Raw genomic sequence first — 27,051 nt, forward strand, 5'->3', positions numbered from 1 at the left:
TATCCAGTGTTGGGAGTAACGCATTACAAAAGTAATAATATTACAGTAGTATATTACGTTTTGCTGTAACGCAGTAATATAACGCATTACTAATCAAATTTGGGTAATATTATTACTCGTTACAATCTCAGTAACGCAAGTTACAACAACATATTTTAACTCAAAATTAAGTGGTGAATTTACTAACACCGCAAAACAGCACCAGAGAAAAAATTCCGCGGGTAAAATAGTTTGTCTGTCTTCTGTTGCTGGAATTAGATGGTTGAGATGACTGCAGAGACGGATTCTACATTTGTGAGATGGACACACTCCTGTTATTTTCAGTTCATCGGAGAAAAGGATAAGAATGCTTAGCAATATGTGCGACACCAAACTCTCAACATGGAGAAATAGCACGAGTAAAACCTGGAAACACCTGGACTGGTGCCACTAACAGTAAGGTATCGGAGAGAGCTGCGGGGTCGGAGAAGAGAAAAAAGGCGGCGGACGAGCGCAGACAAGCAACAAAAATTACGTTTAACTAAAAATAACAAAATCTGTTTTTGTTAAATCATAGTCTATATGACTATGCCGTTCCGCGCCGTATGGCGCGCTGTGAGGATAATTACAATTTAGGCTATTAGTTTAGGCTACTCCTCATTGAGAATGTTTTTTTAAAGTTTTTTTTAAACAGGTCTATTAATTTATACAATTGAATTATAGGCTTATAATTAAAATTATTAACACTGCAGTCATCGATGAAAATTAAGAGCAGCTTTATTTCGTGCACAGATTTTCAAAAACAACCTGTTTAACGCGAAATACGTTTCTTCTCATGTTTTTCACTATACGGACAGATATATACCATCATCAGCCTATATTGAAGTAATTTTGTCTCTTGTTGTCTCAGAGAATATGCGCCGTTAATGCAGCGTTAGAAAGCTCCGTCAGTTTTTTTACTTTAACTTTCTCTTTAGTGAGTTTACTGACGTTCACGGCATAACTCTTGCGCACAGTTTGCGCGTTGCTTGCTTGTGTTGCTTGACCCCGCCCCCATAATATCAATCGCTTGTAGGCCACATATTAGGCATTTTTTTAATGTTTATTTTTCAATGTTAATCAAAGTGACACCAAAAATAAGGGAACGTCAAGCCCCGCCCTAGCGCCGCCACTGATTAGCCTAATTCGTTTTGGCTTGTTTAGCAACTTATATTTTTCATTCTTGTTTTCTTCTGAAACCGTTCAAAATTGCCTATAGGCTAGTTATTGTGTTTATTGTTTGTACATTATGACATTTCGCTTTATTTACCGGTGTTATTTATGAATGTAATAATGTGGTTTCTGCTTATCTGTGTTTAACCTAAACTACAACGTAACATTAATGTAGACCTACATACCGGTATCTAAATATGATTTCATATATTTTATGCTATATAGACCTACCACATTACCCTCCACTGGGTGTAGAATGAGCAGCAATAAACTACATTTGGGCATTTTATAATACTTCTGTGGATATTTTGGGCAAAGTAACTCAAAAGTAACTCAAAAGTAGTGTAACGCATTACAATTCAGAGACAGTAATATTGTAATGTAACTAATTACTTTCAAAAGACAGTAACTAGTAATATATAACGTATTACATTTTGGAAGTAACTTGCCCAACTCTGTTCATGGTTGACATCCTTTTCTAGAGCGCCCAAGGAAATTCAGTTTCTGTACATCATTTACCACAATGTTTTACTGCAACAAGAATAATGGGAATTACACAGAACTCTAAATGAATGTGTCCGGATACAGTAAAAAGAATATGGGAGGAAATGTTCTTAAAGAATAGTACACCCAAAAATGTACATAAAACATAAAAACATACCCTCAGGCCATCCAAGATGTAGATGAGTTTGTTTCTTCATCAGATTTGGAGAAATGCAGCATTACATAATTTGTTCACCAATGGATCCTCTGCAGTGAATGGGTGCCGTCAGAATGAGAGTCCAAACAGCTGATAAAAACATCATGATAATCCACAAGTAATCCACACCACTCCAGACCATCAGTTAATGTCTTGTGAAGTGAAAAGCTGTGTGTTTGTACAGAAAAGACATTTTTAACTTTAAACCGTCTCTTCTGGCCAAAATATGAGGCCGTAATCCATAAGAAGAGTTTCCTTCAGCGAAAAAGTCCATCTCCTGTTGTCCTCTCACATCAAAATACACTGACATAGAAATGTTAGAAATGTTTTGGACTGTTTTTGTTTGTAAACGGTGCTTGAAATGCATATTTCTCTCCTGATTCAGACGAGATGCCTTTTTCAAAATGCAAATAATAATAGCCTAATTATTATTAATAAAAATCAAAACTTTATTTTATCTTATTTATAATTCTGTCCCTGTCATATTCATAAATAGACAAAACACATTCCAGCAAACAATTTCCATGATGAGCTTATTGATCGAGTCTTTTTATTTTTAATCAGCTTCTCTTTCTTCTTTCTTCTTATCTGTCATAACAAAGGATTCTCTATCGATTACCCTTTCTTCACCTCTCTGATGCACTTCTCAGGTCATCTGGGTCAACTAATTGCTAGTTTGTCCTTATTTGAAACTCTGGATATCAGCCAACATTTTGTAAATCAATTAAATTGGCTGTTTGTTACGTGGGAAAGATCTCTGCAGCTGTTTTAATGGAGAAGCTGTAATGGCATCTGCCGCCGTCCCCTGCAAGGACAAAACACATTTTTTGAGAGCACAAATGCAAATCATTTTGAAAAGTACTTTTATGTAGCAATGTTCTGCATACATTTTTTATTAATCTAAACTATAATGGATGGTTAAATTTCAATGTCAGATTGAAGTACAATGTCCTGGCATGCTCTCCATCTCTTTCTCTGTCTCTCTGCTTTAGGTTGGTACATGAGCTGTTTGCTTTGTGCTGATGAGCTGGTGGGGATGAGGCCTGTTGTTTGTTTCCTGCTCTTTGCATTCTGGTCATGTCAACAGTAAATGGATATCCAAGATAATGAACTTTGAGCCAATTGGGATGCAAATTACAAGGGTCCACATAAGCTTCGAACAAAATGTTAGGGGGCTAGAAATACATACATTAAGGTTGGCAACACTGGCTGACTTTCAATGCATGAGCTGGAATTTAAATTGGAATAGCAGGAAGTGAAATCACTGAATTGTAATTCAAAGAAACTGAAAACGAAAATGATTGCATTTCTAATTTATAATGCATTATAATGGTAAAAATGTACTTATGCCTATTTCTCAACCGATTAGTCAGTTAAGATAAAATTTATCTTATCTGGAACCTGTGATGTATATTTTTATATATTTAGAATAGGAACAGCATTTAAAAAAAAATAAAAAATAGAAATCTTTTGTAACATATGAATGTCTTTACTGTCACTTTCGATCACTTTAATGCATCCTTGCTGAACGAAATTGTTTTAAAAGTAATGAAAATATTTTCTTAAAAGAAAAGCTTACTGACTCCAAACTTTTGAACGGAAATACATTACTTTAATATTTTTATTTTAAAATATGTTTATGTATTTATATAGTACATTATATACTCAAGTATAATAACATGTTTCTGTCAGGACCACTATCGTCAAATATGATTGACAATTAGCATACAGTTTGGATTGGCGGTATGGTTCTGGTCTGGACAAGAACTCCCTGCGCATCCATGCAGCCTAGCATGGACGAGAGCAGGGAGAGCAGCGATAACCCCCCAGAGGAAACAGAACAGAACCAACATAAATGTATTGCAGATATCGTTAAAGTTCAATAATTTATGTACACATTTTAGAATTAGTCTGATTCAAAGGATAATCAGAAGGCTGAATCCCGACTGACAGAGGAGGAGCTGGGGATGGAGGAGGGTAATTAGCTATTGAGCAATGCGAAAACTGCTGATAATACTGAGGGACCTTATATATGAATGCTTAGATAGGTGTCGTATTCCTATAGGTAGATGGGGATCAGCTGAGAGTCAGCTGATGCGAGCTTGACTAACGTGACCTGCCAGAACTAACGCTACGCTTGATTTCTGGGGAACTAATACAAAAATCTGTTGAAAACCACACTTATACCAGTTAATGAATTTATTTTATTATTTTCATCGTTATAAATTAAATAATTATATATCTGCTATCAGTGTTGGGGAAAGTTACTTTTAAAAGTAATGCATTACAACATTGCGTATGCCATAAAAAAAGTAACTAATTGCTTTACTTTTTTTGCTTTTTTATGGAAAGTAATGCATTTTGCTACTTTTGTGTTACTTTTTGTCACCTGAGCTGGGCTTGCTTATTTGTTTTTTTTAATAACAAAAAACAAAAAAGTTATGTTTTTGGCCATTGTAAAGGCCCTTTCACACCAAAAGTGAAGTGAATAAGGCTCAGGCTGAAGGAAGTGCCTCTGCCTCTTCACCTCACTCCTGATTTCTCTCAACACGGGGACAGGAGAGCTGTCAGTGAATAAAAAGGAAAACAAAGTAACTTGTGTGCATTACTTATTAGAAAAAGTAACTCAGATATTTCATTGTAAATGTAAAAGTACTGCATTACTTATTTGAAAAAGTAATCTGATTATGTAACTCACATTACTTGTAATGCATTACCCCCAAAACTGTCTAGAATCCTTTGAACACACCAAAACATACTCATGAACTTCCACTTTAGGTTTCGCCATGCCATGGAAATGTGGATTTCACACAATAAACCTCTCTCAGGTATAATCTGCCTCTGACCCTCGTTCACCTATTTTTTCCCACTGCTCTCCTCTCCCTCTTCCTCCCAGGCGTTCTTTCTCTTTCTGTTCCTGCTTCATTGTTCAAGGTTATGTGTGGAGGAAAACCAAAGCCAAATGCTCCATGGGAACAGATCAAAGAGAATAATTCCTTTCCTGTTCCTCACCCCTTTACCTCCTCAGAGGCTCAATCCTTGGGCTCTACACACGTCATGTGTTTCAATCCTGGCCTGTGCATTCACAATACAAAAGCGATGATAACAGGATTACGTTTTAGTCCTGATTATCACAGGGCGGCATACAAAGGACACATGTCTGAAAGAATCCCAGGAAGAAATCTTTATGTCTCAATAATGAGAGACACAGACCCCAGAACTGTAGTAGATGTTCTGTAAAGCTTCTGGATTGACAAAACGTGTGACTTCAGCGCATTTCTGCAACAACATAACACTAAATCAAGTGTATGGTGGAACATGAAGACAAATAGTGTACCAAAAGCCTAAACTCAACATGAAATGCAATTTGCATCCCAAAGAAATAGTTCACACAAAAATTAAAATTTGCTGAAAATTTACTCAACTTCGGGCCATCAAAGATGTAGCTGAGTTTGTTTTTTCATCAGAACAGATTTTGATGCATCACTTGCTCAACAATGGATCCCACCCAGCCTCCCTCTCCCAGATTCAGCCATTTCCTCTGCCTTCTGAATGGAACGCAGGGCCAGTTTCCTTTGTTCCAATTTTCCCTCCTCTCATTTGTTTCCATAGTTACTCATTAGTCGTCACCTGTTCTGATTCTGTTAATCATCTGTCTATTTAAGCCCTCAGTTTTAGTCAGTTCCTTGTCTGGTATTGTTTATATGTTTCTGTTGCTGTGTCACGGTTTCTCCATTGGTTGTATTAGTTTGTTGACTTCTCCTGCATTCTGTGCTTGATCCTGTACAACACGTTACACAAACAGGTTTGTTTTTATCAACTGTTTGGACTCTGATTCTGACGGCACCCATTCGGTAAATCAGTGAGCAAATGAAAGAAGCAAAATTAAATCGGGCCATGTGAAGAAGTTCAGAATGATTGTTACATTTTACAGTCTGTGCTAATGGTATAAAAGTCTCCTGACTTTTCTTAAATTTTATGTAAATTGAGACTGCCAGTTGCGCTTTATGTCAGCCAATTCTTTTGACATTGACTTCATATCAGTATGGGCAATAGAGAAGAATGGAGAAAACTTCAATTCATATTCAAGTCTGACTGACAAGTCTTGGCAATATTATTTAGTTAGGCCACTGAAAGCCAGGGATTTCATATTGCATTTGGGTAAGTTGTGTGTTAAACGGAGTCTGGTTCGGCAGGCATTTCTGTTTGAATCTATAAGCTTTCAAGAACTGTCTTTTCAGCCCAGCGGATTTTTCTGATGTTGTAGGCACCTTTATTAAATTGACCTGCCGAAAGCCCTTGAGTCTGATGTGACAGTGTCTGCTTTCATTATCGTCTCTACAGAGAAATCCAAAGCCCGAACATTGAGGTAGCGCGAAGATGGTTAATAGATCCCAATTGATGAAATATGAACTGAAAATTATCTATTTACTTCCACAGGTATGCACAGAATGATTTTTTTTTAAACTTTCATAAGCACAGATTGAACATTAAAAATATGAACTGTACTGCTCAATGTATATGACACTCACCGATAATGGATTCTTGAAGCTCCATTTAAAACTCCATTAAAAACCATAAAAATGCATTAAAAGTCTTTTTACTCGTTCACAAAGTTTTAACATCAAAATTTGATGTTCGAAGTTTGGTGACCCCTGACTTTATGCACCACTATAGTGTCACCAAACAAAATTGCAGGTTTCCAAACACTCCCCTTGTGGTGAATTCATATGCTACCAACAACAAGCAACAAAATAACATATTTTTTGGAAATATTGAATTAAAATTGATGCAGATCAAGAGCAAATTCCCTGATGCTAAAATAATATGGGGAGGGGACTTTAACTGTGTACATAACTTATTAGATAGATGGCCACCCAAAGATGATGGTATGTGTGAAATAAAAAATGTATGCCTTCGTTTAGGGTTAATAGATATTTGGCGTCACAAAAATCCAAACCAAATTTTGTGTACATGGAGTAAGAAAGATCAGTCTAAGCAGTCACGCATTGATTATTTTTTAATTTCAGATACATTAGAAGATTATGTTCAGTCTGTTTCTATAGAGCCTTCCGTCTTAACAGATCATAAAGGAATAGCAATTGACATAAATAGGTATGGTTCAAGTAAATATAAAGCAAATAGAGGATATTGGAAACTTAATAAAACATTATTAGAAAATGAAACATATTGTGTACACACATCAGCACGCTGCAAAGTCAAATAACAAAACTGCGAGCAGAGCCCGCACGCGCAGAGCTAAACGCGAGAGCTGAACCCTTCACGCACAGGAAGTTTTGACAGTCGGGGGGCGGGGCCCAACGTATGCTTGTTGTGTTAACAAATGCTATTGGCTGCTGGCCAAATCCTGTATTGATTGGCTGCTCGTCGTCTGACTGGCTGTTGATTGGCTGTTGTTGGCCTTCTCCTGACGAGACAGATCAACGGATCCGAAACAGATAAGGGTTACGGATAATAAAGCGGTTCATCCGGATCCGATCCGGACCCGTTCATGAAGTAGCTCAGCCGGCCCCTATCCGAACCGGACCCGTTGATAAAGAAACGGATCCGATCAGGACCCGCTGATTACTCATCCGGACCGGATCCGATCTGGACCCGTTCATTTAGTGGGTCTATACCTTATTTAAAATGGGTAATCTGGCCAAAACTGTGTGCGCTCGTCTGTGTGGAAGCCCAGTTTCCGAAGTGCGGAGGGAATATTACTGTATTTATTAGTTTTCTGTTTCAGGTATTAGAAAGTTATGTCCATCAATTTACACTGTAATGACTCCTGCAAACTCAAATCGTTCTGTCTTAAACTAAAAGACGGAAAACAGACAGATAACGTTAAGCAGATGTATATGTGTGAGAAAAAATCACATATATAAATCACATGTATAAAAAATGAATGACACATTCATTATACATTTAACGAAATGCTCTTCTCTACAGTTAATTATTTAGTTCTGTCAAATTGGCCCAAGGAACGTCTAATAGATTTGAAATTGGCAGAGGAATAAGACAAGGTTGTCCATTTTCTCCTTTTCTTTTTCTGTTAGCAACCCAATTATTAGCTCTTCATCTCAAGAAAGGATATTTTCAAGGTATTACAACTATGGGAAAAGAATTTAAGCTATGTCAATTTGCAGATGATACAACACTCTTTCTAAAAGATATACATGAAGTTAATAAAGCTGTTTAAAAAAAATAAAAAAATAAAAAAATAAAACACTCCCCTTGTCTCCCATTGGTCAGAATAACAGAAAGTCCCGCCCAAAAACTCACACCATTGGTTGAGCCAATGTCACTACATTGGTTAGTAGCAGAGTGTTTACACTTTTTAGGCTGAATTAGACTACAAATAGTTTACTTTTTAATTGTCTCAGCATATTGAGCTGAATTCAAAATATTTAAAATACAAAATGTTTACCTTTGAGTGGTGTTCCGTACTTAGGTATCCTTAGACCATAGGAATCAAGCCTCTGCTGCCCTCTGTAGATGAAACTCACATTGATGAAGTATACTGTTATCAAATGACTCAAAGCTTTATGAATGTGTATCATTTTAGCCCAAAATATCTATTTTCTGTTAAAATAACTAATTCAGTCAAAAATCCTAAAGGAAGTGTAATTGAATTCCATCATAATTTAAAACCAAAAGGATCCTAGTAGCATCAAATAATACTTAACAAATTCAACAAATCTAACAATATACATTTCAGTTTATCTTGTTTGACTCTTACATGATACCTATTCCTATGGATAGTTTTCAAAAGTGATTATTTGATTCTATAAAATCAGGTACACGTGCTTTTAGATAAAAGGGAAGATTAAGGTCCACCAACCTACATAATATTTTAAGTATTTTTTGCTTCTCATATCAGCGTATAACAGAAAAAAAAAAGTAACCCAACAACAAAAGCACAAAGAGCAGGTGAATTTAAGTCAGGCTACTTCACACCGCCCGTCCTGTGAGGACGCTATAGTAGCACTGCCATTTTTTAAAAGCAGACTTTTATGTTACAGGAAGCGCGACTGTTGTTGTACCGGAAGTGAAGCGTGTTGTCGGTAGCGCAACGATGGCGAGCGCTACAGCAAAACAACCCGCGAGAACTGCAAGCAAAGCCCCGTCCGGAGGGACCGGCGGGGCCGCAGGTGGAGCTCCGGCAATGCCGCTCGCGTCTCCGCTCATGGGCGGCTTGAATAAGAAGAAGAAGCCGTTCCTCGGGGTGCCTGCGCCGCTGGGTTACGTGCCCGGTCTGGGAAGAGGGTGAGAGACCAAAACATACAGTAATCATGACAGAACTCACTCGCTGCACAAATGTGTTATTACTTATAATAACACTGCTGATTTTTAGACGTTGTGCTGTGTATTGTGATGTTTCATTGATGTGTAATTTGGTGTATTGATGTTATTGTTGATGTGTTTTGTTTTGTGTTGTACTGTGTTATAAGACGTCTTGTAATTTTACACTACTTTGAAGCTTTGAAAAAAGTCTCTTATGGTCACCAAGGCTGCATTATTTGATCAAAAAATACAGTAATATTGTGAAATATTTTTACAATTTAAAAAAAACTGCTTTCAATTTTAATACATATCAAAATGTAATTTATTCCTGTGATACAAAGCTGAATTTTCAGCAGCCATTAATTCAGTGTCCAGTTCAACATTAAAGTCTTTTCAAAAATAATAAGAAGAACTATTCCTTGTGCAGCAAATCAGCGTATTAGAATGATTTCTGGAGGATCACGTGACACTGAAGACTGGAGTAATGATGCTGAAAATTCAGCTTTGCATCACAGGAATAAATTACATTTTAAAGTATATTAAAATAGAAAACCATTCTTTTAAATCAATGGTAACAATATTTTACAATATTAAAAAAAAAATTCTGTATTTTTGGTCAAAGAATTGCAGCCTTGATGAAAAGAAGAGACCAAACTTTTGAACAGCAGAGTACATAAAAAAAATCGTAATTATTCCAAACTTTTGACCGGTAGTGTTACATGTTGTCATATTTTGCGTTTCGTGCTGAGTTGTAATGTATTGTGCTCCTCAGTGCTACAGGTTTCACCACGCGATCTGATATTGGTCCCGCTCGTGATGCCAATGACCCAGTGGACGATCGGCACGCACCCCCTGGGAAGAGGACGGTGGGCGATCAGATGAAGAAAAACCAAGAAGATGATGACGAGGATCTGAATGACACTAACTATGATGAGGTGCACCAGCAGTTTATCATGAGCAGGGTCGTGTCGACCTGTGCCATATGTGATTGCATGCAAAAAAGGCAACAGAATATACAAAACTGTGTTCAATATATATTAGGATTGATTGAGATCACATTCTGACTGTGAAAGGTTTTATTTAACTTTATTGGTAAAACTTTGTATTGTACTATTAGCCTGAATCCCTGATATCCTCTAGTTCAACGGCTATGCAGGCAGTCTGTTCTCCAGTGGGCCGTATGAGAAAGACGATGAGGAGGCCGACGCCATTTACGCCGCACTGGATAAGCGCATGGATGAGAGACGCAAAGAAAGAAGGTGAGTGTGAACTTGGCTCTCTCATCTGCACTTGTTTGTTGTTATGTAGTGTCTCTTTGTTTATTTTGTGGATGTATCCGCAGGGAGCTGCGAGAGAAAGAGGAGATCGAGAAATATCGTATGGAGAGGCCCAAAATTCAGCAGCAATTCTCAGACCTGAAGGTTTGTGATTATGATTTGTTCGTCAAAATGTTTATATAGCTACTTTGTCCTACAAATAATATTTGGAATTTTAGTTTGAACTGTGACAGAATTTTAATATGACTAAATAATAATGGTAAAAATCAACATCTGGGGTTTATAGTTTGTGTACTCTCATATAAGCTACTGTTCAAAATTTTGGGGTCCGTAAGATTTCATATTGAAAAAAAAATCTGCTTTTATTCAGCAAAGCCGCATTCAATTGATCAATAGTGACAGTAAAGACATTTATAATGTTACAGAATATTTCTATTTCAAATAAATGCTTTTCTTTCAAACTTTTCATTCTTCAAGGAATCCTGAAAAAAACACAATTTCCACAAAAAATTTAAACATTGATTATAATAAGAAATGTTTCTTGAGCAGCAAATCAGCGTACTAAAATAATTTCTGAGGGATCATGTGACACTGAAGACTGGAGTAATGATGCTGAAAATTCAGCTTAGAATCACAGGAATAAATTACATTTTAAAATAAATTCAAATAGAAAACAGTTCTTTTAAATTGTAATAATATTACTGTTTTTACTGTATTTTTGATCAGATACTTGTAACCTTGGTGAGCAGAAGATACTTCTTTAAAAAACACTTTCAAAACACACCAACCCCAAACTTTTGAGCGGTAGTGTAATGTCAACGATAACCCTGTTGTTGCATTATTTCTGCCTTCCAGAGGAAGCTGGCTGAGGTCACAGAGGATGAATGGTTGAGTATTCCTGAGGTTGGTGATGCCAGGAACAAACGTCAGAGGAATCCCCGCCATGAGAAGCTCACACCTGTGCCAGACAGCTTCTTTGCCAAGCACCTCCAGACTGGAGAAAACCACACCTCTGTTGACCCACTGCAGGGGGTGAGTAACATTCTGTCACCTTTCACATGCGCATCATCGTCTTTAAAGGGGTCCTATTATGCTTTTTCACTTTTTTAATTTTAGTCAGTGTGTACTGTGTATGTTTGGGCATAAAAAAGATCTACAAAGTTACAACTCTCAAAGTCCACTCCGAAGGGAGATATTTCGTTTTTAAAAAATCCCTTTTCAAGAAATTCTTCTTTTTAGGAAACAAATCAAAGAAAAATAAACAAATTCTATTGTTCCTAATATTCTGTATGTTGATCAAAAACAAAATATATTGTTTTTTTCCCCAGTGATTTAAAAATAACACATTTTAGAGCTGTAACGACAATACCGTGATACTGTGAAACCGTGATATTTTTGCTTAAGGTTATCATACCTTCAAAATCTCATACCGGCCCATGCCTACACTGGACTATGGTATAAATAAATTCAACTGTATAACAGTTTCACTGCAATTCATGCTATAATGTTAGAATTAAATAACAATAAAAATAATGCATATGCATCTGTACATAGTAAATGCATTTATTTTTAAGCGGTTGTTGACATCCTATCTAAAACGTGATTTAGCCAAAAAAAAACAACAACAACAATAACGTTACCACTCTAATATGTCTTGCAATATCCGTGCGTGCAAAGGTTCTGCACGATCCTCTTGTTCAATATTCTCTGGGTCTGAATCCGGCTCAAATTGATATGGTAATATTGACGCCATCGTTAACTAAACCAGAGCAGACGGAACTTGCTGCTTTGGCAAGGGGCGGGGCAGTACTGAAACACCGTCTAAGCTGTTCGCCAATCACAACGCACTGGGATAGCTAACCAATCACATCACATTTGTTTGTGCCAGACTGGGGAGAAAGGTATTGTAATAATGTAAATTATGTAAAAAATTATGCGTTTTTCGAACCACCAAGCATGAGTGCATGTTCTAGTACACCCCCAAAACAAATTCAAGACATTGTAAAAGAGCATAATAGGACCCCTTTAAGAAAAATATGAATATAATCAGAGCACATCGCATTGCTTTGCAGGATCCAGTGCACTTGAAGATTTCATTGCAAAATATGCAACAATGCAATCTCTAATTGAGCTGTTTTTTTTTTTCAGCAATTTAGTGGGCTAGCGACACCCTTTCCAGGGGGCTTGAACACACCCTACCCAGGAGGCATGACGCCTGAAGCTGGAGAGCTGGACATGAGGAAGATCGGACAGGCCAGGAACACTCTGATGGACATGAGGCTCAGTCAGGTGATGCACCATATAGCATTTAATTGCAAACTGAATTATTTTGAAGAAAGCTAGAAGTTTTTACAGAGTCTTTGTTGGTGTCTCCAGGTGTCTGACTCTGTTAGTGGACAGACAGTTGTTGATCCTAAAGGCTATCTCACCGATCTCAACTCCATGATCCCCACACATGGAGGAGACATCAGGTACTGAGTGTTTTAGCCTCATGAGCTTTATATCTGGGCTGTTTGTGTTGCATTTTCTAATGTCATTCTATGTGTGCAGTGATATTAAGAAGGCCCGTCTCCTCTTGAAGTCAGTGAGAGAAACAAACCCTCATCACCCGCCCGCCTGGATCGCTTCTGCTCGTCTGGAAGAGGTGACCGGGAAGCTGCAGGTGGCCAGAAACCTGATCATGAAAGGCACCGAGATGTGTCCCAAGGTGAGGCACAAAAAGAGGGAGGAAATGGTCATGTGTGACTAAATTAAGGTCCCTATATATTTAAGGCAAAGATTTTTTTCATTCTTCACTTAGGGGTAAAAAGAAGTTTGAAATATCTTAGCAGAGGTACACTGTTAGTGAGCATCCCTACACACACTGAGTGCAGCGTTTAGATGAATATGTAAATATGTGTTGTGTGCTTTCCTCTCAGTAACAAAATAAGCACAGAACAAAAATAACAGCAGTTAAGAAAACATCTGATGTGGACATGTTTGCACTAGCTCTGCAATTCAGCACATTTATAGCAAGCAGCTTTACAGTATTAAACATGGGGGGAAAAAAACAGTGTCAGTGTCGCTTTCAATTAGATTTACAACTTCAGTTTCTACTATAAAGCAGCATGTCAGTGTGTTCATGCTTTTACTCGCGTCTGACCTTGATGGACTGAACAGAAGAAATGAACCAGAGAAGATTTACATGTCAAAGAAGGCGGAGCCCCAGAGCCACACCTACCTGTTACATCATCATCATCATCATCACAGACCAATGGGAGTTCGAAGGTGTTTACCAGCCAGAGCAAAATTTTCTAGAAAGTTCACTTTGGCCTGAAATGGATCCTGAGCAAACTTAGTTTTTTGCCTGATTATGTTTGAAACGTCATCACACCAGTTATTTCTTGTATTTCGCTCAAAGTAGGTGCAAGAAACCTTGAACTTTATAAATGGGACTCTGATAATAAAATGTTTTAAATGTCCCTTAAAGAGATGTTTCACCCAAAAATGACTTACTTCTGTGGAACATATTTAATTTGAAGATGGCTTGAAGAGAGCAAACTGTTTAACAGTTGACTTCTATTTTGACAAAAACAGACATTTCTCGTCTTTGTTTCATAGGGGATACAAAGTCATACAGGTTTGGAGTGACATAAGGGTGCGAAAATGATGACCGAATTTTAAGTTTTGGTTGAACTGTCCATTTAATGTAAAAAGGAATAGCTCGACTCTCTGTCCAGTAGGGGGCAGCATGTGTATGAAACATTGAAGTTTTACAGCTTTAGGAATGTTGCCAGTGTTGACAGGTTGCCATAGCAATACATTTATGACCTGCAAAATCCCACTTGGAAAATATTGTTCAAGAACAATATAAAAATGTCATGGTCAGTGAATTGAGCCTGGTTTATGTCAACTGTGCCTGTCTACTAGTGCTGTCTTTGGACTGGAAATGAAAACACAGCGAGCGGTAACGGTGTCAGGCTCTTTTGCTCTCAGTGTGTGCACAGCTTCATTAAGTGTTGGGAAATTTCTGCAGGCTCCTTAATCAAAGTTCAGCAGAAGAACGGTGACACTGGCTGTGTCTCAAAGCCTAGTGAGCTGCCCACTTAGACAGAATGTGTGGGCATGATCGGTACATTCAGTCATCAAACACGCCTGTGATGAACAAAAAGGTGGTCTTGGCAGCTGATTCTATAAATCATTTAGCATTAATTTTTAATAATTCACCAGCCAATTGTCAATTATTCCTTTTATACATGTGAACTATTGAGCTGGGCTCCACACTAAAATACATGAGAAAGCAAAAATGGTTTACCACAACTTAAAATCTAGTCAACACTCGGCAGTCAGCCAGGCCTCATTTGCAAGCTGTAATGTCCGATTCATGGAAAAATGAAATTGTTCTTTTTGAGTTGATCAAAAGATTCACCAAACAGCCTCATTGACTGGTGATTTAGTGTTTCGTATACTTTAGGTTTGTGAGACATGAAATTATAGCCTATTTAAATAAATGAATGAATTATTTATTTAATTAGGTAGCAATTTTATTCTATGCTATTGGAAATTGTTGATCATATAAGGTCCAAAACATGAGATTTTCCAAACAGGCAGAAATATTCAGTGTGTATATATATATATATATATATATATATATATAAACTGTTTAAAATATAAGAAAATATTTTTTATAACTTCATTATTAATCGATTCTGAAACTAAATACATTTTTTTGCTTCCTTGTCTTTATCTAAAGCCCTGCTGAAGATGTTATCTGTTCTGAGTAATTTTGTCTTATTAAGATGGTATTTGTATTGTCTTCATAGAGTGAGGGGATGTGTGTGTGTGATCTGTGCTGTGTGTTGTCTGTCCAGAGCGAGGATGTTTGGCTAGAAGCCGCCCGGCTGCAGCCTGGAGACACGGCGAAGGCAGTAGTTGCCCAGGCGGTGCGTCACCTCCCTCAGTCTGTGCGCATCTATATCAGAGCCGCGGAGCTAGAGACGGACATCAGGGCCAAGAAACGAGTGCTCAGGAAAGGTCAGTGACTCTTTGTCTGTCTCTCTTCCTCCAGTCCTCTTTAGGTTTCTCTTTCCACTGTCACCTGCTTTTTTCTGCCTGCATACCTGTGTGACAGAGACGGATGAATTGTTAGGTATGTATGAATACTCTATCAGTCTCGGCTTGTTAAAACGTCCTGAATCTCCTCCTTATAATAATGTATCTCTTTAAAGAGGCTGCTGGTTCTACTTCATCAATATCTCTACCTTGATTAGCTTGTTAACTCTAAAAAGTAATGTGGTGTTTGTGACGTAATCAGTTTGTTGGTAAAAACCTGGTGATTTTTCATTTTAGTACCAGTTTATTATTCATGACGTGATTTGCATACAGTGGTTTTTGCGTTTTCTGGAGAAAGTTTGAGTGCATTCAAGATCTCAGTGTTGTTTCTGTTGAAATGGAGGAGGGAACTGAGTTTTTATGGCATTTTCTTTTCATCTTACTGCCATATGATGCCTAATAGTAGAGTTTATAAGTGCAGCGCTGCTTTGTGTGCAGGAGTAACTGTGGTAAACCGCTGTATTTCTGCTTGTTCATAAGCGCCACCTACTGTCAGAGAGTGAATTAGCGTTTTCATTAATCCCGTCTGCCGTTTTTGTTCAGACCAATTATACATGCATAATCATTTATTAGGCTGAAATTTGAGGTTTATCATTTTATACAACAATTGTTTTTGTAAAAACATTTATCATTTGAACTCTAACGTTAAAAAATGGTAGATTTTACAGTCATTTTACAGTTCAGCATGTTACTCTAGACTTCGGTGTTGTTTTAAAACAGCATTGCTTTTTGGGTTTCACTGTGTAAACATGCACTAGGTGGATGTCTTTCATTACTATTCATTATTTTCATTTTATCTTTAATAAGCGCACCTGTCATTTTTATTATTTCTGTTTCTTAGGGGGAGGAGGGGTGGGGGGTGGGGATAAAACGGTTTTGGTGAAATATTAATATATATATTTTTATTGTCCACTAAATCAAAGTCGTGTTGTGAAACCAAATTGCAGGGGAAAAAAGCTAAATCAGAAGGGTTACTATTTAGGGTTATTATTTAGCAAGATCATTCTAATAATCCCAAAAATGAGCAATGTGATGCTTGCTACTTTTTGTTTAATCATTCAGTAACTCTTGTCTGTATACTGCCTTTTTTCCCAATATCTACATGTCTTCACAGCTCTGGAGAATGTGTCGAAGTCAGTGCGTTTGTGGAAGATAGCTGTTGAGCTGGAGGAGCCAGAGGACGCTAGGATTATGTTGAGCAGAGCAGTCGAGTGCTGTCCTACCAGTGTTGAGGTACACACACACACACAGTCTTAATCAGCCAGAACCCATAAACCTCTTTACGGGCCATAAATCAGACTGCTCTGACAGTGTTGTCCTTGTCTTCCGTAGCTCTGGCTGGCTCTGGCCCGATTAGAAACCTATGAGAATGCTCGTCGTGTTCTGAACAAGGCCCGTGAAAACATTCCCACTGACCGCCATATCTGGATCACAGCTGCCAAGCTGGAGGAGGCCAACGGCAACACACAGATGGTGGAGAAGATCATCGACAGAGCCATCACCTCCCTGAGGGCCACCGGCGTCTGACCGCCATATCTGGATCACAGCTGCCAAGCTGGAGGAGGCCAACGGCAACACACAGATGGTGGAGAAGATCATCGACAGAGCCATCACCTCCCTGAGGGCCAACGGCGTAGAGATAAATCGCGAACAATGGATTCAGGTCTAACATCTCAGTGTTTATGTTTAAGAGCTCAGATGGCTCAGTGTCATTCAGTGTAGCTGTTTTTAAATGGTTTCAAGTTTCTTTTTTTAAATTAGACTTTAAAAAACAGTGAAAAATGCATATATGCAAAGACCGAGATTCGAGTCAGGACAAGATTAGGTTTCTCAGTTAAGCTGCATTGCCAGATATATGAGAGAACAAATATCAGGATGTGTTCAATTTAAAGCTGATGTCTGTCTCAGGATGCAGAGGAGTGTGATAAGGCTGGCAGCGTGGCCACTTGTCAGGCTGTGATCAGAGCTGTGATTGGGATTGGCATTGAAGAGGAGGACTGCAAACACACATGGATGGAGGACGCAGACAGTGTAAACATCCTCTCACCTTTACGCACCCACATTCTGCTTTCATTCAGCACCACGTGTTTGTTTATTACTGACATTTCTGATCATTTATTCATGAGAATAACAAGTTATAGTAGAAGATTTAAAGGGGTAGTTTTACCAAAAATGAAAATACATGAATTTCTTTCTTCTGTTAAACACTCACGCATATAAAAAGTATTTTGAAGAATGTTGGCTACCAGCAACTGTTTGCTTCCCAATATTCTTCAAAATATCATATTTTGTGTTCAGCAGAAGAAAGAGACTCATACAGGTTTGGAACAGCATGAGGGTGAGTAAATGATGACAATTTTCATTTTTGGGTGAACTATCCCTTTAATGTCTTATCTCTTTAACATTAGTTTGGCTATATTACACAGACCTATATTATAGATATATATTATAGTCAGATTCCGGAAGTAAAAACTACATTCTTTTTTTTCCCTTAGGGATTTTTAGCAATAACTCATAAACCTTTAAAGACAGATGTACTGTGAGCTAAGAAGTTGTATATTATTTTGTATAAGCTGTTCATTTACATTATTTCAACTCATTTCTTAACAGATCATATCTAAAATCTGAATTTGTGGTGAAAACTACATTACCCATGTAGTTTTAAAAACACTGCAGTTGACCCCCCTGTTCTATATTTGCATATTTTGCAATAAATTTGTTGTTTCTATTAATATAATCAACAACCTTAAATCAATAGTTTTTATTTCTCCTTTGTTTTTTATTTGATTATGTCTCAAAAAGGATAATGGGACTGCAGTTTGTTTACCTCATTAAAGCCATTCTTTGGTTCTTTGTCTGATTTTCAGATACTTTATTTTGCTTCAAATCAAAGTTTGTAATGTTGTGATTCACCTTGTAGCTGGTTGGTTTGGTTCATGGCTTATAAAACTTTAACAAAAGCTTTTTTTAACTCTCTATGGGAAACGTTAATGGGGGAGAAAAAAAACTTCCTGAACCAGCGCTGCTGAAAAAGTAGGCGAGCACTAATGCACTCTATTACCATGATATCTGATGCTGATTGTTTGTGTTTTTTTGTAGTGTGTGGCTCATGGAGCTCTGGAGTGTGCGCGGGCCATCTACGCTCATGCGCTCCAGGTCTTCCCCAGCAAGAAGAGCGTCTGGCTGAGGGCCGCTTACTTTGAGAAGAACCACGGTACCCGGTGAGAAGTACTCACTAGCTGTCTAGACACGGCTGAACAGAATTTAAATCAGCATTCTTTGGTTCTGTCCAAGCATTCACAGCCAATTTATGGAGGCAGGAAGGCAACAAGGCCTATTTGAGGTTGCCCAATTGAATTAGTTTTAAATCATTAGACTTTGCATTATTGAAGCCTTTGTGAAACCACTTTCTTTTAGAGGCACCTTAATTTAGACACTGATATATAATCTAATCCCTTGATTATATTCCACAGCCATTGGTGTTATTTTAATCTCGCTCTCTCTCTCTCTCTCTCTCTCTCTCTCTCTCAGAGAGTCGTTGGAGGCTCTGTTACAGAGGGCTGTAGCTCACTGTCCAAAGGCTGAGGTGTTATGGCTAATGGGTGCTAAATCGAAATGGTTGGCGGGAGACGTTCCTGCAGCCAGAAGTATCCTGGCTTTGGCTTTCCAGGTGAGTGCTTCTTGCCGTCAGCTCTTCAGGCCCCACGACTACATTATTAGTGGCAAGCATCATTATTGATAACACCATAGCATTGTAATGGTGAAGCAACGGCACAAGATACACTTCTTTGTACTAGATATTTACAAAAGTAATTCACAAAAGACCTGTAAAGCATAGTGGTGAGTAGTGGTAGGTTTCATATTTAACTCACTCTTTTATTTCTTTTATTTTAAATGCACTTTTAATAGACAATAAACAGATCTATTCTTGTTCAAATGTTTAGAGTTGGTAAGTTGGTAAGCCTTGCTCATCAAGGCTGCATTTATTTGATCAAAAATCTGTAAATACAGTAAAATTGTGAAATATTTTTACAATTTAAAATAATTGTTTTCTATTTTAATATGATTTAAGATGTAATTTATTCCTGTGATGCAAAGCTGAATTTTCAGCATCATTACTCCAGTCTTCAGTGTCACATGATCCTTCAGAAATCATTCTGATATGCTGATTTGCTGCTCAAGAAACATTTCTGTTTATTAATGTCGAAAGCAGTTGTCCTGCTTTATATGTTTGTGGAAACCATGCATATATTCAGGATATATTCACATTTATTTGATGAATAGAATGTTCAAAAGAACAAATGGAAATATTTTGTAACAATATAAAAGTCTTTACTGTCACTTTTGAAAAGTTTAATGCATCACTGAATGAAAGTATTAATTTTAAAAAATATATATATGTAGATAAATTGATACTATTTAAATTGGTTTTGATTCCCTCCCACTCATTTTGGAAGGCATGACAAAACATCAACATTCAGTGTTGGCCTAGTCATAACATGACATGACTGAAAGAACACCAAACATGCAAGAATTGTATGCAAAACTTCAAACTAAAGATGCAGAACCATAATTAAAAAAAGCATATCCGTGCTCATTTCCTGAAACTAATCAGCTTTTACTGTATCTAAGTGTTCACTGGGATGATGGCCAGTAAAAACTCATCCCGCCTCTTTCTGTTTTTCTCTTTGTGTTAGGCTAACCCCAACAGTGAGGAGATCTGGCTGGCTGCCGTGAAGCTAGAATCGGAGAATAACGAGTACGAGAGAGCGCGCAGGCTGCTGGCCAAGGCCCGTAGCAGCGCCCCCACTGCCAGGGTGAGTGGCCCAATGTTCAGACCACCCCGTCAAATAGATGTAACCGCTGCTGTGTCATGCTGGGGACACCCTTCTGCTGAGAACACAGGGTTTTAGTTTCTGCGTGTTATGATTTCTCTCTTGTTTTGATTGCGAGAGATAAGTGATGAGATCAGTGGATGTAGGGTGAGTCACTCTGTAGAAATGCTTGTGCAACAGGCTGTTGAATGTGACACTAGCGGGAAGATGATTTACGATGGCTAAAGAAAGTCCTTTGACCTTTTTGAATGTGTGCATATTTTTTTAAGCATATCAGACTATGCACCTGTCAGCAGAGATGAGGCTACGCTCAAGTTTGAACTAATAATCTTAATAATATTTCATTTAAAAAGTGGACCACTGACAAATTGGCCCATGTTAGCCACCATGTCATATCAAGGGTTAAGTTAAATCGTTGCTGAATGTGTGACTCATTTACTTTTCAGTTAAACAAATTAGAAAAAAAAAATTTTTTGCTTAATCACAGGCAGTTTTGCAGAACATAATTATATTAAACCATCCAGGAAAAAAGTATATTCAGAAACGTTGTGTAACTGTATTTGAAAGAGTATTTTCCTGCATGAACCGCTGACTCGGCTTACCCCAAAGCATCTGACACAGTTTTTCACACAACTACTGTTTTAATAAAATGCTTAATTTTAGTAATTCATGGCTAATATTTAGCCAAAAAAGGTAATTCTAGTATAATTGAGATTACATTTTTTAAAATATATTTTTAAGTGTTTGTTTAATTATTTAGTAAAGTACAGTAAATACAAAATTCATAATTTAATTTCTAAAGTTTTTATTCCTATTTTTAATTATTTTTTTATATTTTATACTTTCATTTTGGAGTTATTTTTTTTATCTGTATTATTTTTATTCTTTTTTTACTTCAGTTTTAGTTATTTTAATAAAACAAGTTAAACTAAATGAGAAATGTTGCTTGAAACTTGCTGAAATAAAATGTTTACTTTTTTATTTTTTTATTTTTTAATATTTTATTTCACGTAATGCTTCACTTAAAGTTAGAAAATTTTTTTTTATGGTTTTAGTTTCAGTTAAATATAATATTATAGTATTATACTACATATTTAATAATATATTCAGTTAAATATAATATAGTATTATACTACATATTTAATAATATATTTTATATATATTTATACATATAATTTATATACATATAATACAAATAATATTATTATATATAGTAATCATATAATTGGCTTTGACATGCAATACATTTAACCCTTTTAAAAGGGGTTAAATGTATTTCACTTATATACTATACATGTTGTTTTATTTTTAAAAAAACAACTGTATATGATTTCTGAATCTATAATCATGTGCAGTTTGCTATATTAAGGGGTGACACTGATCACCCACTGACTCATTTTACCCCTCACTCCCATAAAAAAAAAAGCTGTTTTAGACTTTGCATATAAAGTTAAGAATTGAGATGTGACTTTAACTTGTCCTTGAAAAACTTGATGTTGACTCTGTGTCAGAGAGTACATATCTGCCTGTCATTGAGTTTGACATGAGAAAGATGCACTGCCTGCACCAAAAGTGGACTGCAAAAAATGTTTTATGAACATTTATGGATTCAAGGCGGTGAATTTTGCACAGTATTGTTTTTACAAAATGTTGGCCCAGAAATGTGGTCAGGGATTATGTCAAATGAGCTCTGTAAGTGGATGGTAACCTCCTCACAGCAGATGTGCTTGCTCTGTACCCTGTAAAGGAGCGTGGGATTTTTGGGAGTAAATGGTGCAGATGGAAGGTGTTAGAAAGGCCTCTTGCCTGGGCTTGTTTAACTCTTGGCTCCAGGAAAGAGTGTCAGCATCTAGACAAATATCACAGGATCAAATGTACCTCAAGCACTTGGCAGGATTCCTCATAAGTGATAATGTTATCCAAAAAAAAATACACAATTATGTTTTTCTGCATCTATGGAAACTAGCCATGTGAGCTTCAAACGGGAAAGGGATTATGAAAATCTCCCTGGCTGTTTCGTTGACACCTTTATGCATTTCACACATTCCTAATAATCATGTTCAAGATGTCAGGGGCTTTAAAGGCTGTTAAACGCATTATATGAGTTGTCATAACTGTTTTCTGTGTGCCGTTCGCAGGTGTTTATGAAGTCGGTGAGGCTGGAGTGGGTGCTGGGGAATATTGAAGCGGCACAGGAGCTTTGTACGGAGGCCCTGAAGCACTATGAGGATTTCCCCAAGCTTTGGATGATGAGAGGACAGATCGAGGAGCAGTCAGAGAACATCGATAAAGCACGAGAGGCCTACAACCAGGGAGTACGTTTATGAGGCTCTAGAGAAGATGCCTTATTATAATTGAACATTTTAGTGTGGATAGATTGTTGGTTGATTTTTGCAGAACCTAATTCTGTAATTCAGTGGGACTGCGTGATAATAGTGTTTCTCTGATGCCTCCTCTCTGCTGTGTCCATTCAGCTGAAGAAGTGCCCTCATTCCATGTCATTATGGCTCCTTCTGTCTCAGCTGGAAGAGAGAGTCGGCCAGCTCACGCGTGCTCGAGCCATCTTAGAGAAAGCTCGCCTCAAGAATCCACAAACCCCTGAGATTTGGTAAGAAACCATGCCAAATGCTGCTGTGTTATTAACCAAAACAAAAGATATTAAATTATAATATGTTTTATTATACGCTAAACATGAACATTTGAAATGTTCTCTTGACAGCTAGCTGAAATAGGTACTAAAATTACTAACTGCAATCAAATAAAGCTACATAGAAATAGTAAAAAAGCTAATAAAAATAAACAAAAGCATGTAACAAAACTGAAACCTAAACTTAAATTAAAATTGAAAATATAAATTTAAAGTGCCCCTATTATGGATTTTTGAAATATACCTTTCATGCAGTGTGTAACACAGCTCTAAGGGAATGAAAACATCCTGCAAAGTTTTAAATCTGAAAGTGCACCGTGTATAAAGTTATTGTCTCTCAAAAGAAAGAGTCGACTCTGAATCATTAAAACGAGTCGTTTTTAAAACCAATCCCAAGCCGTTTCATGTTGACGTCAACGTGAAACATTAGCATATTGCCCGCCCACTTGTTGGTCTTTTCGTGTTGGTCTGAATGAAAATGCAAATTCATTCTTTGCCACTAGGTGCAGCTTTTAGAGCCGTAAAAATAGCAGTTTCCCCGGTAACGCTGTACACAAAGCAGCACTGCGCTCACAAACGCTGCTTTATCAGGCATTACAGGCATGATGAAATTAAAATAAGACCAATCGGACCAATCACCGCAGATTAGCGTCAAAGGAGGGGTTTGGAAAAATGAATCGTTAAACGAATCGTTTGGGAGTCGTTAAGCAAATAAGGTAAAAATAAATGCATATTATAAGACAATGAAAGTGTTTTTTGACCTTGCATGCATGTCAACCTGTTGTTGGGGACTCCCAAAACCAAAATATGAACCTTTCATAACCCATAATAGGGGCACTTTAAAAGCTAAATCAAAATATTAATAATAGTATATAAAATCTAAAATAACACTAGTCAGATGTACTTGCACTTCAGTAAAAAAGCTTATGCTAAAATATGACTAATGGTACTTTTTTTTAATGTTTCTTCACGACAGTTACTATGCAAGTGGCACAGTTCTACTATGACAGTGGCTTAGCTAATGAATATTAATTACATTTAAATTTAGTCATTTAGCAGACGCTTTTATCCAAAGCGACTTACAAATGATGACAATAGAAGCAATCAAAAACAACAAAAGAGCAATGATATGCAAGTGCTATAACAAGTCTCGATTAAATCAATTAAATGATTGTCTGCAAAGAAAGAATTTAAATATTAGTATGAAAAAGATGAATTAATGAATGTCTAAATACTAATAAAAAGGCTTTTCACATGTAGAAGTTGTATTGTGCAGTTGGGCGGCGCACTTTTAATTAATTAGGTTTAATTAGAATTAACTTTAATTAGGTTGTGTTGACGTTGCCACAGTATATTCCAGAAACATTCAGTCACATAACCTAATTAATATTCATGAGCAAGGCCTTTTTCTATTTGCCAGCCTCCTAGCAAATAATTAGTAATAACTGCATTTTAGCAAATCACTTAAGCTGGGTTTAAGTGTGGGGTTTCCAGTACTGCTCCCGGAGGACCACTTTTCCAGCTAATCAAGGTCTTCAAGATCATTAGAAACTTGTTTTAGAGCTAAACTCTGCTGGGAAGTGGCCCTCCATGAGCATGTTACTTAATATTCATGATCCAGCCCTCTTCACAATAGCTTGTGTAAATTTACCCCTGGCTGCTGTCTGACTGACAGCTCAGCTTGAACTTGGATCTTGCCAAAAGACAGCAGAAAAATGGCAGAACTACTTTGCGTTGAAGGCTACATGCAATTAAATTAAATTTCTTAATCATTTTCATGTCATGACAGAATCTCACCAAAATAACACGTAATTTTAATCTCAATTTCTCTGGCAGGCTGGAGTCTGTCCGACTTGAATACAGAGCGGGATTGAAAAACATCGCCAACACACTCATGGCCAAAGCCCTTCAGGAGTGTCCTAACTCTGGTAAGCCACGCTTTCATCAACCCTGAACAGATCCGTCAAGAGCCTCAACACTCACTCCTTCCTGTCAGGTATCCTGTGGGCTGAAGCCGTGTTCCTGGAGGCCAGACCTCAGCGCAAGACCAAGAGTGTTGACGCTCTGAAAAAGTGTGAACATGATCCTCATGTACTTCTAGCTGTGGCCAAGTAAGTCTCCTGACCGGACTCTTTACAAAATTCTCCCAACCCTAAATTCCAGTTTACCTATCCACATTCCTCCTCCCTTTTATTCCTCGTTTGGCAAGAACAGTCTGAACGTTTTAGTTTCATTAATACTATATCTGTTTGTGTGCCCTGCAGATTGTTTTGGAGCGAGAGAAAGATAACAAAGGCGAGAGAGTGGTTCCTGCGGACGGTAAAGATCGAACCAGACTTGGGCGACGCCTGGGCATTCTTCTACAAGTTTGAGCTTCAGCACGGGACGGAAGTAAGACGTTTTATTCTCAGATCTTTTCTAATGAAATCTCATTCTTTCGTGAAGCACAAAAGGAGATGTTTTGAAGGATGTACTGCTTGCTGTTTTCCATCCTTGGTGAATCTTGTCTTACTCTGGTGTTCTTCTCTAACTCAGGAGCAACAGCTGGAGGTGAAGAAGCGCTGTGAGAACGCAGAGCCACGGCACGGTGAGCTGTGGTGCGCTGAATCCAAACACGTTCTCAACTGGCAGAAGAACATCGGAGAGATCCTGGTCCTCGTGGCTTCGAAGATCAAAAACACCTTCTGAACTGTGGGACTAATGGCAGATTCGCAAATCTTTTTTTTTTTTTTTTTTTTGGCTTTTTTCCACTATGGATTGGTGTGTTTTTCGTGTGTTTGTTCCTCTGGAACAGGGCTGTTTTCATTACACATGCTGTTATGTTCAGGGTGGTCTAAAGTATAGTCACACCCAGAGATATGAGTCCATTTTGAACATTAATTGCCAGAATTATCTCTTACTCTGCTTCTCATGCTAATGTGTAAATGTGCTGCTTATCAGAAAATAAATGTTTTAGATGTCAGTGCTAATGTGATAATTACAGTGTTGGTGATTTTGGTATTTCTCAGTCATCCTAGTTCTATGTTGGCTTGTTAAATTCTGCATGCTATTATTGTGCTGATTTATGTTTGTTTGTTTTTTTTCTTTTCTTTTTAAATAATCTATCTCTAACCCCTTTCTAACTGCAAATTCTCCTTCAGCCTGTTCTGAATATAATTTTTTAGCTGGTTGCATCAGAAATGCAGAGCCCCTCATATGCCTTGCAAAGAAAAAAACAACAACATAAATGTTTTAGATGTCAGTGCTAATGTGATAATTACAGTGTTGGTGATTTTGGTATTTCTCAGTCATCCTAGTTCTATGTTGGCTTGTTAAATTCTGCATGCTATTATTGTGCTGATTTATGTTTGTTTGTTTTTTTCTTTTCTTTTTAAATCATCTCTAACCCCTTTCTAACTGCAAATTCTCCTTCAGCCTGTTCTGAATATAATTTTTTAGCTGGTTGCATCAGAAATGCAGAGCCCCTCATATGACTTGCAAAGAAAAAAACAACAACATCATGTTGTGACCGTAAATTAAAAGGGAAAAAATTACACAGTATATTACACAATTGAACCGATTTTGAGAAATGTAGCATTGCATCACTTGCTCAGCAATGGATCCTCTGCAGTGAATGGGTGCCGTCAGAATGAGAGTCCAAACAGCTGATAAAACAGAAAATAAATGTTTTAGATGTCAGTGCTAATGTGATAATTACAGTGTTGGTGATTTTGGTATTTCTCAGTCATCCTAGTTCTATGTTGGCTTGTTAAATTCTGCATGCTATTATTGTGCTGATTTATGTTTGTTTGTTTTTTTCTTTTCTTTTTAAATCATCTCTAACCCCTTTCTAACTGCAAATTCTCCTTCAGCCTGTTCTGAATATAATTTTTTAGCTGGTTGCATCAGAAAGGCAGAGCCCCTCATATGACATGCAAAGAAAAAAACAACAACATGATGTTGTGACCGTAAATTAAAAGGGAAAAAATTACACAATATATTACACAATTGAACCGATTTTGAGAAATGTAGCATTGCATCACT

The 27,051-nt window shown here is 37.3% G+C and overlaps 1 protein-coding gene across 2 annotated transcripts; it reads left to right on the forward strand.

Annotated features, from left to right (window-relative positions):
• Positions 1–8,924: 8,924 nt before the first annotated feature.
• On the forward strand, positions 8,925–26,214 carry prpf6 (PRP6 pre-mRNA processing factor 6 homolog (S. cerevisiae)). Of its 2 annotated transcripts, none has more exons than XM_016509198.1 (22): positions 8,925–9,160; positions 9,951–10,113; positions 10,319–10,437; positions 10,521–10,599; positions 11,311–11,487; positions 12,604–12,744; positions 12,832–12,926; positions 13,006–13,162; positions 15,306–15,468; positions 16,661–16,779; positions 16,879–16,995; positions 17,108–17,209; positions 17,455–17,577; positions 18,646–18,767; positions 19,078–19,216; positions 20,244–20,363; positions 22,520–22,696; positions 22,856–22,989; positions 24,865–24,956; positions 25,025–25,139; positions 25,293–25,419; positions 25,564–26,214. In XM_016509198.1, the coding sequence occupies exons 1-22, from the start codon at positions 8,970–8,972 to the stop codon at positions 25,714–25,716; spliced, it is 2,925 nt and encodes a 974-aa protein (XP_016364684.1). In that variant the 5' UTR covers positions 8,925–8,969; the 3' UTR covers positions 25,717–26,214. The 2 variants fall into 2 exon arrangements, with proteins under 2 accessions (XP_016364684.1, XP_016364685.1); XM_016509199.1 differs by having other exon boundaries at positions 16,879–16,970; positions 17,083–17,209.
• Positions 26,215–27,051: the final 837 nt, after the last annotated feature.

The sequence above is a fragment of the Sinocyclocheilus rhinocerous genome, unplaced genomic scaffold (assembly GCF_001515625.1).
Source record: "Sinocyclocheilus rhinocerous isolate Xijiao unplaced genomic scaffold, SAMN03320098_v1.1 scaffold263, whole genome shotgun sequence".
NCBI classification, from domain to species: domain Eukaryota; kingdom Metazoa; phylum Chordata; class Actinopteri; order Cypriniformes; family Cyprinidae; genus Sinocyclocheilus; species Sinocyclocheilus rhinocerous.